A 14,544-nucleotide genomic window follows, 5' to 3' on the forward strand; every position below is an offset into this window, starting at 1 on the left:
TGTGTGTGTGTGTGTGTGTGTGTGTGTGTGTGTGTGTGTGTGTGTGTGTACTCTTGTACATAAATGAGGAAGTCAGAAGAGAATGCATCTGGTGATTGTAGCATAGCTGAAAACACATGAGCCCCAGATTTGAGGAGAGATCTGCCTCAAAGAAATAAGTGGAAGGTGATAGAGGAGGACACCAGATGCACACTCTCTTCTGACCTCCTCATTTATGTACAAGAGTGCACACACACACACACACACACACACACACAATTATAGTAATAACAATAAGGAACATTAAAAGAGAATATGTGTGGAGCAGTTGCTAATTCTTCCAAAATTCAATAGCTTCAGCAACAACAAATGAAGCTGGAGGCCTAGGAGGTATTCTGAATTCCTGATAAAAGCTCTGGTAAGGAACATGACCCCTGAACCCTGCGTACTGGGGTGACTGGGCAGAGTGCACCGCCCTCTACCCATCTTCCTGGGGCAGAATCTCCCCTGAGTAACATCAACCCAACATGGCTTATCTCAGCATTTTATGATGCTAATTACTATGGCTTCCTGAAACTCAGAACTCCCAGGATTTTCCCAGGCTAAACAGTGTTCAAAAGTAGTTAGTACAGTTTATACCCAGATATCCTCTCAGCAGTGAGCTCAGCCCTTGAGGTCTGAACAATGTGGAGAACTGCAGCTCCTACACCATTGCTGTCTCACTGGCTCACAGTGTGCTCCATTCTTTGATGGCCGAGTTCCTATGACTTGTAAAGTAATTTTTAAAGGATAGAAAAGGACAAAGAAGCTGCTGTGCCCCTAGATGCTTGTAGGCTATTAATATGCTCAAACAAGGCTATATAAAACAAAGGCCGGCACAGGCAACTCATGGTACTGAGAGGCAGGGTAGCTTGGAGGTTAAAGCATGGAGTCTGCATTTCTTGAGTTATAATACTGGTTTTGACACTAGCTATGAAACTTTAGAAAGTGGCTTCATCCTCAGTGCTTCAGTTACCTTTGTTGTAAAACAACTTTCTCTTTCAAGTGTGAATGCTAATTTAGCTGACATGTTAGGGGCTTTGAGCAGTCTCTGGCACATGTTAGGAATTCTGTAAGTTTCTTATTATTGGGCTAAAGGAAGGAGAACCTTAATCTTAACTGGAAGTGGGACTCTACAAGAAAGGCACCATCTAGAAGTGATGCCATGTGAGCTGGGTATAAAAGGATAGTACGCTCCTTTTGAGTGAGGTCTATTGGGTCTGGGAAATCCATCACCACCCATCATTGAACAACAGACATCTCTCAGGCAAGATATTTCAAGATAGCTCAGGTACAGCTCAGTGTTGACATGTCCAGAGAGTGACATCTTACACACAACCAGAGCTATTTGTTTAGCAGGTGAGATGAGAGTAACACTGAAATACGAGTCCAACAATTCACCTGAATAATGAAGTTTCTCCTAATACCCCCTGCACTACAAAATGATGGAAGGGAAGATACAGGTTGAGATCAGGCAAGCATCCTGGTAGGATGGCTTTCCAGGGCCTAGCAAGGAATCAATGTGGTTGTGTTGGATTTGTTTGAGAGAGTGAACTCAAACAAAGGAGACCATACCTGAAACTCCTTAGGGATTCTCCCACAGTCTTCAAAGCCACCCTCCTGGGAGGAAAGGCAAGGGAGAAACAGCTAGCATTCAGGTCTGCTTCACACAGAAAAAGGTACAATCAAGCCTCTGTTTATAGCTTAGGATACTGAGGAACTCTGGGGCTCTCTGTGACCCCTTTTGTGAAGGCAGAGGTCTTTATCTAAAAACATGATGGGTTTCACCCATCTTTCTGTTCTCAGCTTCTGAAACTGGGGTTCACCCAAGAGGTAAGGGAAAATCTATCTCAGGGAGTGGAAAAGATGACCCAGGGAATAGAAGTTTGTTAATCAGTTTGCGAACTGAATTTCCCTAAGGAAATAGACCAAAAGCATTTATGTCTCCCTCAGGTCTGGTCCATTCCTACTGTGGAGTCCTGCCAAGCTGCTCTTCAAAACACCAGGTGTGGCCTTTGTGGGTGTGGCTGGAGGATGGACCTCCTCTCCCTGCTCAATACAAAAGTATCCAACCTCTGGAACCTACATGCCAGGCCAAGTGAGAATGGAACACACACTATCTAGATAAGGATTGTTATGACCCTGAACTTGTAGCTTCATTATCTATATCAAGGTGGAGTCAACGTTTTTATATTAAAGGGCTAGATAAGAACTATTCAGACTTTGTAGGCCATGGTGAAATCCACTCTTAGCTCAGAGACATTCAAAATCAGAGCAGGCTAGATCTGCTGAGGAGCAGCACTGGCCTCCTCTCTCACCACAGGAAGGGCCTTTCTTCCCTATGTCAGGGCTGCAGCCTCACAAAATCCACCAAGAGGAAGGCAGGGCCTCCCTCGCTCCCTCAGCTCTCTCGGGATCACTTCTGTACTCACTACAGAATGCACCCAAATGCTAAGATCTGAGAAGAAAGCATAAGGCCACAGATGCATACAAAGATCCCACTATATCCAGCAGTGCTTTGACCCCTCCCCAACCCATCACCTTGATGGCCATCTACAAGGCCCAAGGGATCTCGCTGGCTGAGCCAAAATAGCTGCCCTTCCAAGAACTCTGAAATGCTTAGAGAAACACGCTCATCCTCAGCTGTACTCTCAATCACATGAGGTACTCTCCAATAAACACAGGTACCAGGCCATGATTTCAGCCTATGTCACATATGGTTCAAAGCCTGATTGGCTTTAAGCTGCCTGGTAACTTATGTAGAACCAAGGTTGAGAATCACTGACTTAACCCAATAAATGAAATTACAACTGTGGCAGAGGAAGAGGCAAGGAGAGTACTTGGAGACCTTCCCAAAACCATCAAACTTGCTACCAGGGCCATCCCACCCACTCATCACCTGCGTCCTTCCTAGGTAGGACAGAAGCACCAGGCTGGCTGGATCCCAGGCCTTCTTCTCTTAAGTTCTCATTTCCTGAATGGATGGGAAGTGAGGTTTCTTTGGGACTCTGGCTGCCACTATACCTTGTGGTGCCACCTTGGATTTACTAAAATAAAACATGGATCTGTTTGTTCCTGAATCCCCACTGCTGAGATTATGAGTTCACACAGCCATCATGCCTGGTGTGTGTGTGTGTGTGTGTGTGAATGTGTGTGTGTGTGTGTGTGTGTGTGTGTGTGTATGGATTCTAGGGCTTGAACTCAGGACCCAGTGTTTGTGTGGGGTGCACTGCATCAACAGAATGTATCTCCACTAAAGCTTCTCAAGTGGTCACCCATAGCTTCACACGACAGTGGGTTGGACAAGTTGAGGAACTGAGGGTTCAAGGCAAGTCAGATTCTCGTTAGGGGAGAAATATGAAGCAACGAGAGTGGGAAAAAAAAAGCAGCACAGGAAGCTTCAGAGAGGGAGGTATTTGAAATACCTGGGAAGAGTAGATAGATAGACAAGACATACTAGAGTCATGCTGGGGGCCTGAATATTACATGTGGAGTTTGGCTTTGCAGAGGCTCCTGAAGCAGATGAACCAGGTGGCTGGATTTTTCATGTTAGAAAAGATCATTATATGGTTGACATTTATGGTTGACACGGCTCATTGGAAGAGGGAAAGAAGCAAGGATGACTGTTATTCTCCTACATGTTGGAAAAGTACTGGGGCCATTTTAAACCATAAAACATGTAACAGATAAAGTACTTCTGGTTGAAGTACCTCGGGTTTAGATCCAGCGAGCCAGCTCTTGAACTCAAACGGGCAACTGAGGCTCACTGACTTGAAAGGGTGTGCCAGCCACCAAGAAGCTTGGTAGGGACACAAAAGTCCAAGTCAGTTCTCAGTGTGTATGCACAGCATAAGAGAAACATCAACAGAGACCACATTTTGGCTGTAGTCACTTAGAAACAAGGTTGGACTACCATTCCATACACTCTGCCGTGTTCTCCAGTATCTTTCAGAACCCCAAGTCTGACCACCCTACCATGAACAAGGCAAGAGGGAAAAAAACCAGTTGGTGTTTTTCTGAGCTTCTGTCATCTGTTAGTGGCAGAGGCTTTTGGCTTAAGTCCTGATGATGCCACAATTCTAAAACCCTACCACCTAGCCATTCAGGAATTAGATCAGGAGGATCCCAACCAAGAACCAGGCAGTTTTAGGGATGCAATGAAAATCTGCCCCCTCCCCTAGTGACACTTCAACCAGCTTCCTTCCATCAGGGGCTGAATTCCCCCCAAATCCCTGTGTCCCTTCCTCAGATCCGACAGGATGGTAGAGTTATTTGCGCACTGTCCCTGGATTCCACAAGGTACAGGAAACAGAGCTATACAGACTGTTTCCTCCACTGAAAAGAGGAAGTTGGAACACCTGCCAGTCTCTTTCACATGCCAATCAAGGGGGATTCCTTATTTCAAACCAACAAGGCAGGAACAAGACTCGGGTTACTACAGCATCAGCCTGGGAGTGAACAGGCAGACCTGTTCTGGGTTTTAAGAGAGACAGCCTCTGCCAAAGGAAGGGCTGGCTAGGAAACAATCTTATCCCATGACCTTGTTTGGATTTGTTTTAGGTTTTTTTTTTTTTAAAATGCCAGCAAGGGGTCACAATGCCAGCTACGAGCAGCCAACAGTCTCCTCTTATCAAGAGAACATGGCACTGGAGAGAATCCATGCCAGGCTTCACGTCTCCTTCTGCTCTAGCCCAGGGTCTGAGGTCAAAGCATCTGACTATAGGAAATGACAGCATGTGCCTTCCACTCCAAGCACACAACCCAGCCACACAACTGACTTCACTTCAAAGGCCTATGCTATGAGATTAACCTTCAATTACAAAATGCCTTTCAAAATCATGAAGTCATTCATGTTACTATTTTTTTTTTTTTTTTTGTCAAATCCCATCTCCACATCCCCCAAGGTCACCATTCTGGCTGTACCTATTCTCCAAACACTTTAACTTCCCACTGTTGCCATAGATAAAACTATTTTTAGTGCACAACTGGTTTGAAAGCAGATTCTTTTTTTTTATTCCCACTGGTTGCTGCATATGATCATCTCTCAGAGTTTTGTTTATCGGCTAACAGAAACCATTCTCCGCAATAGGTTCCCTCCTCCCCTTTGAGATGGTTTCAGACAAGAGGGAAGAAAGTACATTTGCAGGTGGCAGTCTCTGAACAAAGGGTGACCTGTAACAGCCTGGTCAGACACTGCCCTTGCAGCTGACTCAGGGCAACTCCTGCCCAACGTCAACTGCCATCAACACTTCTGGTTGGCTTGAACTCTGCGACAGCACAGCCTGGTTTTCCCCGAAGCCACTACTATGATAAGCCCTTCGGATAAAAATTGATCTATTTTAATAGCTAGCAGACTTTTTGACTTTGAGATATGGCATTGCCCTTTACAAAGTTCACACTCAAGAACCACACCACTGAATTACAAAACAAACAAAAACATCTCATAGTGCCTTTAGAACATTTATGATTCTGTGCTGGATTATGTCCATAGCTACCCTCACCTGGAGGCTCAGGAGCGACAGACAGGTTGAACACACCCAAAGTATTTCAGTTTGAGACCATCTCCCTTCCAACATCAGAGAAGGAATGAGAGAAGGCTGGGTTCCTTGAAAACTTTTCAGTTTCAGAAACATTTTTCATGGTTATTTATTCAGCATATAACTTTATTTTCTTGTGCTTCTAGAAGATTTTTAAACATTATTTTAAAAAATACTTAGTGTTCTGTTCCAAAGCAAGTCTGACACACATTATTGTACAACCCATGTCAGGAATCCACTAAGATAAATGATAGTTTTCTTTTTACAATCAATCTTGTCAATTGCCTTCCAAACTCTTGTGCCTGCTGGGAGACTAAGTAGCAGCACACATGCAGAGAGAGGCTTGCCCTACACACCTCAGAAAGAGTCTTCCTTTTAGCGGCATTGAACCCTAGAAACACTCTGCTCACTCCACAAACTCATTTGTGATAATGTCTGCCTCCAGGAGCAGAGTGGAGCTGAGTGCCCAGCCCTGTAGCACACAGAAATAGATCTATAAATATCCAGTGAGTCAGTCAATCAACACACACACACACACACACACACACACACACACACACACACACACCCTGGAGCCTTTAGAAAGATTCTGTCCACAGGAAGTGCTAGAATGTTTCAATCGGACTTATATAGCCTGAATTCAGCCAAAAGTTCTTCAGCCCAAAGTTTTGGTGCAGTCTTAGCCAAAAGACAAAGCATTCCAGTATGTCCAGACACCATTCAAGGGAAAAATCTCAAAGACGCTACTGGGTGCACTGGCTACACCTGCATTCACCCCTAGGATTCCAGCATCTACCTCAATCAGAGCCTCTTGTGGGTAGGGGCTCAGGGCTATCTTTTTAATGATTTCATTCTTTTTTTTTTTTTTTTGAGACAGGGTTTCTCTGTGTAGCCCTGGCTGTCCTGGAACTCGCTCTGTAGACCAGGCTGGCCTCGAACTCAGAAATCTGCCTGCCTTTGTCTCCCAAGTGCTGGGATTAAAGGCGTGCACCACCACTGCCCAGCTAAAGATTTCATTCTTTATCCACCAAAATTTTGTTCTGATTAACAAAGCCTTCCATGGGAGAGAGTCAAACGCCCATCTTGCAAAGGGTAAGCCTATGGCTGGAGACCCACTACTCAAAGGTGAAGCTTATTTTATTAAGTTAATGATCAAGCAACCAGAGTTCTAGGAGCCTTAAGTATATACACACAAACAAACATAAATATACACGGACACACACACCATCACCTGGCCCTCACCCAAAAGCAACACATGCCTTTCAAGTATAAGTGGAGAAAGAGAGTTTATAAGGTAAACACTAAAGGTCAAATCAAACTGACCAGATTACAGGAGGGGTTTTTGGAAGAGGATTTAACCTGTTAGAACGGTGGGGAAACGCGATTAGAGAAGAGGTAAGTATTTAATAACGTGATACCAGAAGAACCAAAAAGCTACACGCCAAGCTCCTAGCAGTCTCCTCTGAGGCCCTGATATTCAAAGTGGCATGGCATGTGAACCTGACAAGTCTGGCCATTCTTTCAGGAGCATCTATCTGGGAGGTAAGAACTGCTTCAGCAAAGATTGTGGCTGAACAGATTTCCTCAGGGAAACCTCCCTGGAAGTGATGCTCCGGGCTTTAGGACCTGCCCCTCTGCTGCAAAAATAGAGGTGCCTGTGTAAACCAGAGACCTGCACAGCTGAACTCTGGAGCAGTCAGTTGCTCGGCTCCGACCTGCAAACAGGAACCACCTTGGCAAAGCTGGCTCCTGGATTAGAGGGTATTACTGGTGGATGGACATACGGATGATGATCTCAACCAAGAGGAAAGTTTGCGTTTCAAATATATTCAGTACTTGTGTGTCTCAGGGTAGAGACCTCAGAAACCTCTCCCTTACTTTCTTTTTAAAACTAGTGCCACATTTAAGCTTGGCTTGACAGTGGAGATGTGAAGAAGTAAGTTCTGGGTATTCCAGAAAGTCCCCTAAACCTTCTCTTTCAGCCATCTAGAGCGAGTGTCATTGTGCAGTTCCGGACTGACCGGGAAACTTGAGCCCAGATAAGATATCAGCGGCCAGCAGCTGACCCCCAAGCATTCTTCTCCCCACATTCCTACAGAGGGGGAGACAGGGATGGGTACAAGAGGATCCCCGCCCCCCATCCTCTGGCAGCTCCTTCTCTAACTAGCTACTCACCCTTCTACTGGGCGTCCCAGGCGACTTGGCACCGCCACCTGAGAACAGGGTGACAGTGGACGTAGAGCGCAGCATCTCGCAGCGGCTATGGAGCTAGGGCTGGGACCCCGCGCTGCTCCGGGGCAGGATAAGCGTGCAGGGCGCACCCTCTGCGGGGGAGGCTCAGACACTAGAAGCTACAGCTTCCGCAAGGCTGGCGCCCAGGGGGCGGGGCCTGAGAGGGGCGGGGCTAGGGTGCTTGTGTTCACCAGACTTGTCAGGCAGCATTCTCTCCCCAAAGTTGAGCGGTATCCTCTCTGTATCTCCCTGTCCAGTCTTCCTGCACACACTGTGAGCTCTATATCTCCTGTCCATTAGGCCTCACAACCCCAGAGCTTTCCGTTCAAGCCCCAAGGACCACTGGGATCCTTGGTCTGTTTTTTTCCAGTAACTACTGAGTGCCTATTATTTGTGCCTCCTAGTGAATGACGGCTCCTGTCCTCACAGATTTGCACCCTGATGGTGACCCTGAGAGAAGACAGTTAGCATTGCTGTGGCAGAAAACAGGTATGTGTGCTGGGAGTGTGCAACTGTCCTCAGGTCCTCAGGAGCCAGAAAGAGGCTCCCAGAGGAAGTGACTAAGCTGAAGACCAGAACTGCAAGTTGGAGGAAGCCGCACACAGGCCGACCACATTTATTCAGTGATTGCTGCGTGTCCACCTGGCAGGACTGACCACCCCTTACGTCAGTCAATCTTCACAGTCACGCTTTGGGGTATCATTATCCTGCACCCCATTTTGCAGATGAGGACATTGACTCATCAAGGGTTGAGTAAGGCAGTAGGAGCCCCACTGGGTGCTAAGTGGCCAAGGTAAGAGGTGACCTACCCTGTCAGCCCCTAGGGCCTTTCTGGAACACTCTGCTGCCCCCTAGCAAAGAAAGCAAGGCCAGGGCAGGTCTGCGACCCTTCTTAGTAACTCTGTCACAGTGTAAGGAGCTGAGGCCTAGTTACTAAGAACCGGTGTGTGAGTGCTTTGGCCATTATCATCAGGACAAAGTGCTTTTGGGGAAAGGGAGGGAGAACATAGTATCTCCATTTACCCTGCAAAGCCCAGGCAAGTCTAGCCTTCTCACCAAGCTCCTAACCTGAGCACTGGCACCCCTGAAACTAGAAGCTTTGTTTCCCTAGCTTTAATCTCTCTCTCTCTCTCTCTCTCTCTCTCTCTCTCTCTCTCTCTCTCTCTCTCTCTCTCTCTGTGTGTGTGTGTGTGTGTGTGTGTGTGTACCCATGCACATGATTGATTCCAGGGTTGCACTACCAGGTTAGACAATAAAGAATGTTACTGATCAGAATTCTTCATGATCTCATGAAACTTGCCCCTTCAGTGACAATAGCCATGTTTTCTGCAAGTCTGTATGAAAGTGGCTCCCCAGAGTCACAGAGCCTATTCTCTGCCACCCTTCCTGATGCTCTCTACCGACTTCACCACCACTATGTGTCCTCTTCCTCCTCCTCCTCCTCTTCTTCCTCTTCCTCTTCTTCTTCCTCCTCTTCCTCCTCCTCCTCCTTCTCCTTCTTCTTCTTTTAAGATTTACTTTTTATTCTTAGTTATATGTTTGCCCAGGTGAGTACAGGTATCCTCAAGAGGCCAAGGGCATCCAATCCCTTGAAGTTGAAGTCAGCTCAGTTGGGAGCCATCCAACATGGGTTCTGGGAGCTGAAGTCTGGTTCTCTGCAAGGGCAGTAGGGTTTCTTCATGTTTAAAAATAAAATAATCTTAAAGAGGACTCAAAGGCTGAGAACTCCAAGGTCTGCAGAAGGCTAGGGAAGAGGATAGAAGTGATAAGAGTGGGGGCAGGGCTCTGTCACAGAAGGCCATCAAGCCATCTCCCAGCATGGCCTCCCTGGGTCCTCCCTGGGCTCTCCCTGTACATTGATGGTAGATGGATGCCATTGTCTGTGCTGGAGGAACCAGGAGTCTGACAACACTGTCTTGGCTGCCACTGTTCTCCACCCATTATAATAGCTATGCATGCGTAAGCTCTGTTGCAACAGCCTCTGCTGAAGCACAGGTGTACAGAAATTCTAGATGCCTGTATGAATGCCCTTCCTTTTCTTGGAATCAGTTTTTAATCAAACCTCATTCTCTCCTATCCTCTAGGCCTCTGCTTCCTGTTGTGTTTGTTGCTTTCTGATGAAATCTACCTATACTTAGGACATCCTTAGCTAAGGCCTTAGGGTGGATCCATTTCTTTAGCAAAGTCCTGAGAAGCAAAGACCGTTTATATTTCTGGGGAGAAATGATCAAGAATTGAATCACTCACCAGATTCCAGAGCTCAAAATAGTGTCCAGGGCACACTAGGTCTTCTATTGTGCACTCTTCACTTTTGAGTCCCTGAAGAAAACCTTTTCTTCTGCTTTTATTGGACTGTGACAACATCCCAGAGTCCTGGCATATTCTTCTCTTCTGAATACCACAGAGACCAAATATTCACAATGGGAAAAAGGACACATTTCCAGTCCTGGGCAAGGATGCTGAATTACAGAGCCCCTTTGCATAAGCAGGATAAGTATAACAGCCATATTGACAGGCCTCTGAGAGGCAGGGAGCAGGGCTCGGTGATAAGGAATGCAGACTTGAGAGGAATCCAATCCTCATACAACTGGCTCCCTCAGACCCTCAGCATTTATAAGCCAGTCTAGCCATGGGCTGGATTTGCTGCTGACCCACTCTAGGGATATAAACCCATTGAAACAGCTCTGCGACCTCAGAGCTGGTCCAGTGAACAAGTGGCACATTCATCATGCTGATCTGTACTGTTTGGGTTTGAGTCAGCAATGTTCCCTACAGGCTGCATGTCTGCCTCTTGGTCCCTAGGTAGTGACTGATTTTCTGAGACTGTGGAACCTTTAGGAAGTGAGGTCTGGCTGGAGGAAGCGGATTACTACAGGCAGGCTTTTGAGTAGTAGAATCTGGCCAGACTTCTGGTCCCATTCTTTTGCTTCCTGTTTGGCCAAGATGTGAATAACTGCTCTGCCACATGCTCCTTCCACATGGACTAACAGCCCCTGCCACCAGGCTTCTGTACCTTGATGGACAAAAATCCCATGAAATGGTGACCTGAAATAAGTCTCTCCCCCCTTAAGTTGCTTCAGTCACAGGAGTGAGCAAAGTTACCAATACAAACAGTGCTTATCGGACACTGGGGATACAGAGACAGGGAAAGCAGCCCCCATTTGCTAGGATTTGGTTATAGAATTGGGAAGAGAACAACTTGGGTAATAAATGATGGCTAGGACTTATGCAGGCACAAAGAGAAAAGTGTTGGTGCGTTGGGAACGTTTGGACACGGAACAATAAGGAAGGTGCTAATGAGTCCCCTGATCTGCAGATGAGGAATGACAGGTCGGTGGAGTGCCTTGCCCATAGCACCAATACTAGGAAGCGGCTGGAGTAAGCTTCAACTGAGGCAAGGTGACTCCAGTCTGAGACATTGGCAACTTGCCTTTTGCTCTGGGATTGAGGCCAGATTGGAGGCATGCAAAGGTCCATTGAGGTAGGGGAAAGATGCCCTGGGAAGATGGCCCATGAGCAGGTCCCACAGAATGAGGAGGAAGAGAAAAGAGTTCCTCAGAGGAGAGGGGCTGGAGGAAAAGGCAGGCTCAGTAGGGCTGGGATGCATGGATCTAGGAGCAGAGAAAGCTCCCGAGACAGTCAAGTCCTGAGTGAATGTGTGTTTCTAACATAGGCACAGTTATGCCAAGGACCCTAGAGCCTCAGATTTGGAGGGATGGCAAAGCCTTCCTCAGGGGACAGTGTGAGTGTTAACTGTGTGCAGAGAATGTCTGCTATAGCTTTCCCCTCCTTGAATGCTTACAGCCTGAAGACTGTCCCCTCACTGAGCCCTACCAAGATTAGCTATGCCTGATTCTTTGATCCAGCTCTATGCCGTAAACCCTGCCTCCTTGTTTATCTGTATGGAATGGCCTCGCCTCTCCATCCAGCTCTATATAAGACATGTGTGGCCTTCCCAGGGTGCTGTGGCTTCTCCAACAGAGAGCCCACCCCATCCCATCCTAGCTCTCTGTGACTGTGTGTGTGCATCCCTTCCTCCATCCCTTACTGCCTTACTCAGGTCAAGTCCCCAAGACTGCATAGATATGGGACGTGGTAGTCAATTTAACTAGAACATTAGGGTCGAGGGACTGTCCAGAGAGGAGTTACAACATAAACGGCCTTAGATCCGGTTGAGAGTTGTCTCGTGCGAGGGAGTCTTGAGCTTCTAAGGAGGGCAATGACGGGATTTCATTTTCATTAAGAAAGATGTTAGCAATAGAGCTACTGGTGGGTAGAAGGCAGAGGCTGAGGAGGCAGTCTATGGTGCAAAGAAGCTTTGAGCTGGGAGGCCAGTTGCAGTCAAAACTCAAAAAGTCCACAGAATTTAGCAGCCAAAAGCTGGGATTTCATAAATCATAGGTCACTCTAGTGATTTGCAACCAATAATTATCTACATCATGGGGGGGGGAAGGAAGCCAGTTGGGAAAATGAAATAAAAGAGGGTTGTAGCTCAGTTGGTGAAATACTTGCCCAGCATGTATGAAGCCCCAGGTTGGATTCCCAGAAGGGAATAAGCCAGATGTGGTGACACGTCCTTGTAAGGGATGTGTCCCTTGGGAGGAGAGGCAGGACCATCAGTAGCTCATAACCATCCTCGCTGCAGAGTGAGTTAGAGGTCAACCTGGGCTACATGAGACCCTGTCACAAAATAACAAAACCATAGATTCTAGAAGAAGACATCGGTCAAAGTTTTTTCAGTAGTTACCACTTCTACTTGATGACTGTCTCTAAGAGGAAGCAGGCCCCACCCAGCGTCACAGATAATAACAGAAGCAGGAGGCAGACAGGTGAGAAGGGCTGATGGGTGAGGGCTTTCCTGGGCCTCGAGCACAAAGCCCATATGTGACCTTAAGGATATCTGCCTCAAAAGCTACTCAGCTAGTGACTGGTCCTATTTGAACTAAAATGTGATCATGCCTGTAATTCCACCTCTACCAAAGCGGACATAGCTCATCTACTGAGAGGGAAGTTTGCTCTCCATATTGTCTTCCTGCTACTCTCCACCTTGCTTTGTGAAACAGGAGCTTCCTGGAGCTTCCTGAGTTTGCTAGGGTGTGACTGGTCCAGAGATCCTCCTCTCCCTACCTCCACAACACCGGAATTACAGGTATATACCTCTAATCCAGGATTTTTATGTGAGTTGTAGGGCAAGCTAGGGTCTTTATGGCTATGTCAGGAACTTTGCAGACTGAGCCAGCTGAGGAAATTTTATTTTTTTCTCATTTTAGTGTTTCTGCAAATATTTTCATGAAGGACATCTGCTATGTCTTGTGTGTACTGCAGCTATCATCTCAGGCCTAATTCTTCGGGAACAGAAGTGCTTGTTAAGAAGCCCATGCCTGGGGTGGGGGTGGGGGTGGGGATGAGACCTAAGAGAGGAGTGGAGGCTGCGGGAGGGGGAAGATGCAAGTTGAAGGTGTAATCTTGGGTGACAGTCTGGATTCAGCCTGACCTCATGGGCAGCTCTAGAGTAAATGGAGCCTCAGAGCTAGTTCTTCCTCAATACTGGGAATCTCCACACTAGTCTACCATTGACTTGGGCTCCTAGAGACTGGGGTGCATATGAAGGAGGAGCATGAACTCAGAGAAGAATCATCTGAAGGTCTCAAGTACAGAGAGTTACCATCAAAGGACACAAAAGCTGGGAAAGAAACACCAAGAATCAGTTAAAATGAATAATGAGATCTGAGTGGGATTATGCCTTCTACATGTTAGCTCTATCTATAAACTTAGTGGATGATTTGAAAGAGTTGAGGAAGAGAACATTTAATCCAGAAAAAAAAAAAAGCAAGATACAGAATCTGATGAAATAAAAGTCTGTGGTCCTAAGCTTAGGTCCACAGTCATCAACAGCTCAGACGGGACCTAAGAGGTCCAGCTGTACAGCATCGTGGGCTAGCAAGACACTTGTGAGGCTGATCATGATGAAAAACACCTGTAATCTTAGCACTTTGGAGGTAGAGACAGGTGGAGCACGGGTTTAAGGCCATCCTCCACTATACAGCAAGTTAGCAGTCTAAGAACAAAACCAAAACAGCTACCTGTGATGCTCAGTTTGCCCAGCTGCTTCAGAGAAGCCCATCCCTCTGTGGTCCAGAAATTCTGATAAACTAGAAAAGCAAGAGTCTCTGATAAGTGGTGTTGACACAGCCATGCCTGATACATGGCCTTCAGGTTGGGATACTATGTTTCAAAGTTACATAGAACCCCAGGGTGATTTCAGAAGAGTATGGGCCACGTGACAGCAATGGGATGTGTGAGTAAATAAATTGGGGAAGAAGAAGAAAAAAAATTAAAACGCCCTCCATAGTCAGGCAGAGAAGAGAGAAGAGTTTGGGAATATGGGGTGGTGGGCAGAGTTAGCTTGGATGAGTAGGTAGTACTTTCTCCAGGATGGGACTGGGACTTTGCCAGTAGTCCCCAAGCCGACTACATAGCAAAGCCACCTGAGGTCTTACTAGTAGAATATTTCTGTACATTAACCTACAGATATCATGACTCAGTGTGTCAGCATATAGAAATTGATACCCAAAAAGCTCACCCTGGGATTTTGCTTTTTTTGTTGTTGGGTTTTTTGTTTTGTTTTGTTTTGGTATTCTCCATCCTTTATAGTATGGTCATGGTCTAGACTGTGAAGACACTGTGTCAAAGACTAGCAAGGGCTCAGCCTCAGATGGATAATGAGACGGAGCAGATACACTCCTTTCAAATTCTA

General features: G+C 46.6%; 1 protein-coding gene across 2 annotated transcripts in view; it reads right to left on the minus strand.

The window, feature by feature from the left end:
• The window catches only part of Myzap (myocardial zonula adherens protein), an 87,248-nt gene extending 79,347 nt beyond the window's left edge, over positions 1 to 7,901 (minus strand). Inside the window, exon 1 of one of the 2 annotated variants that reach the window (XM_028771385.1) lies at positions 7,731 to 7,901. In XM_028771385.1, coding sequence (XP_028627218.1) covers positions 7,731 to 7,805 — 75 coding nt within the window. In that variant the 5' untranslated portion in view covers positions 7,806 to 7,901. The remainder of the gene's footprint in view (positions 1 to 7,730) is intronic. The other variant, XM_028771386.1, reaches the window with a different exon arrangement.
• Positions 7,902 to 14,544: the final 6,643 nt, after the last annotated feature.

The sequence above is a fragment of the Grammomys surdaster genome, unplaced genomic scaffold (assembly GCF_004785775.1).
Source record: "Grammomys surdaster isolate TR1022 unplaced genomic scaffold, NIH_TR_1.0 206, whole genome shotgun sequence".
Taxonomy (NCBI): Eukaryota; Metazoa; Chordata; class Mammalia; order Rodentia; family Muridae; genus Grammomys; species Grammomys surdaster.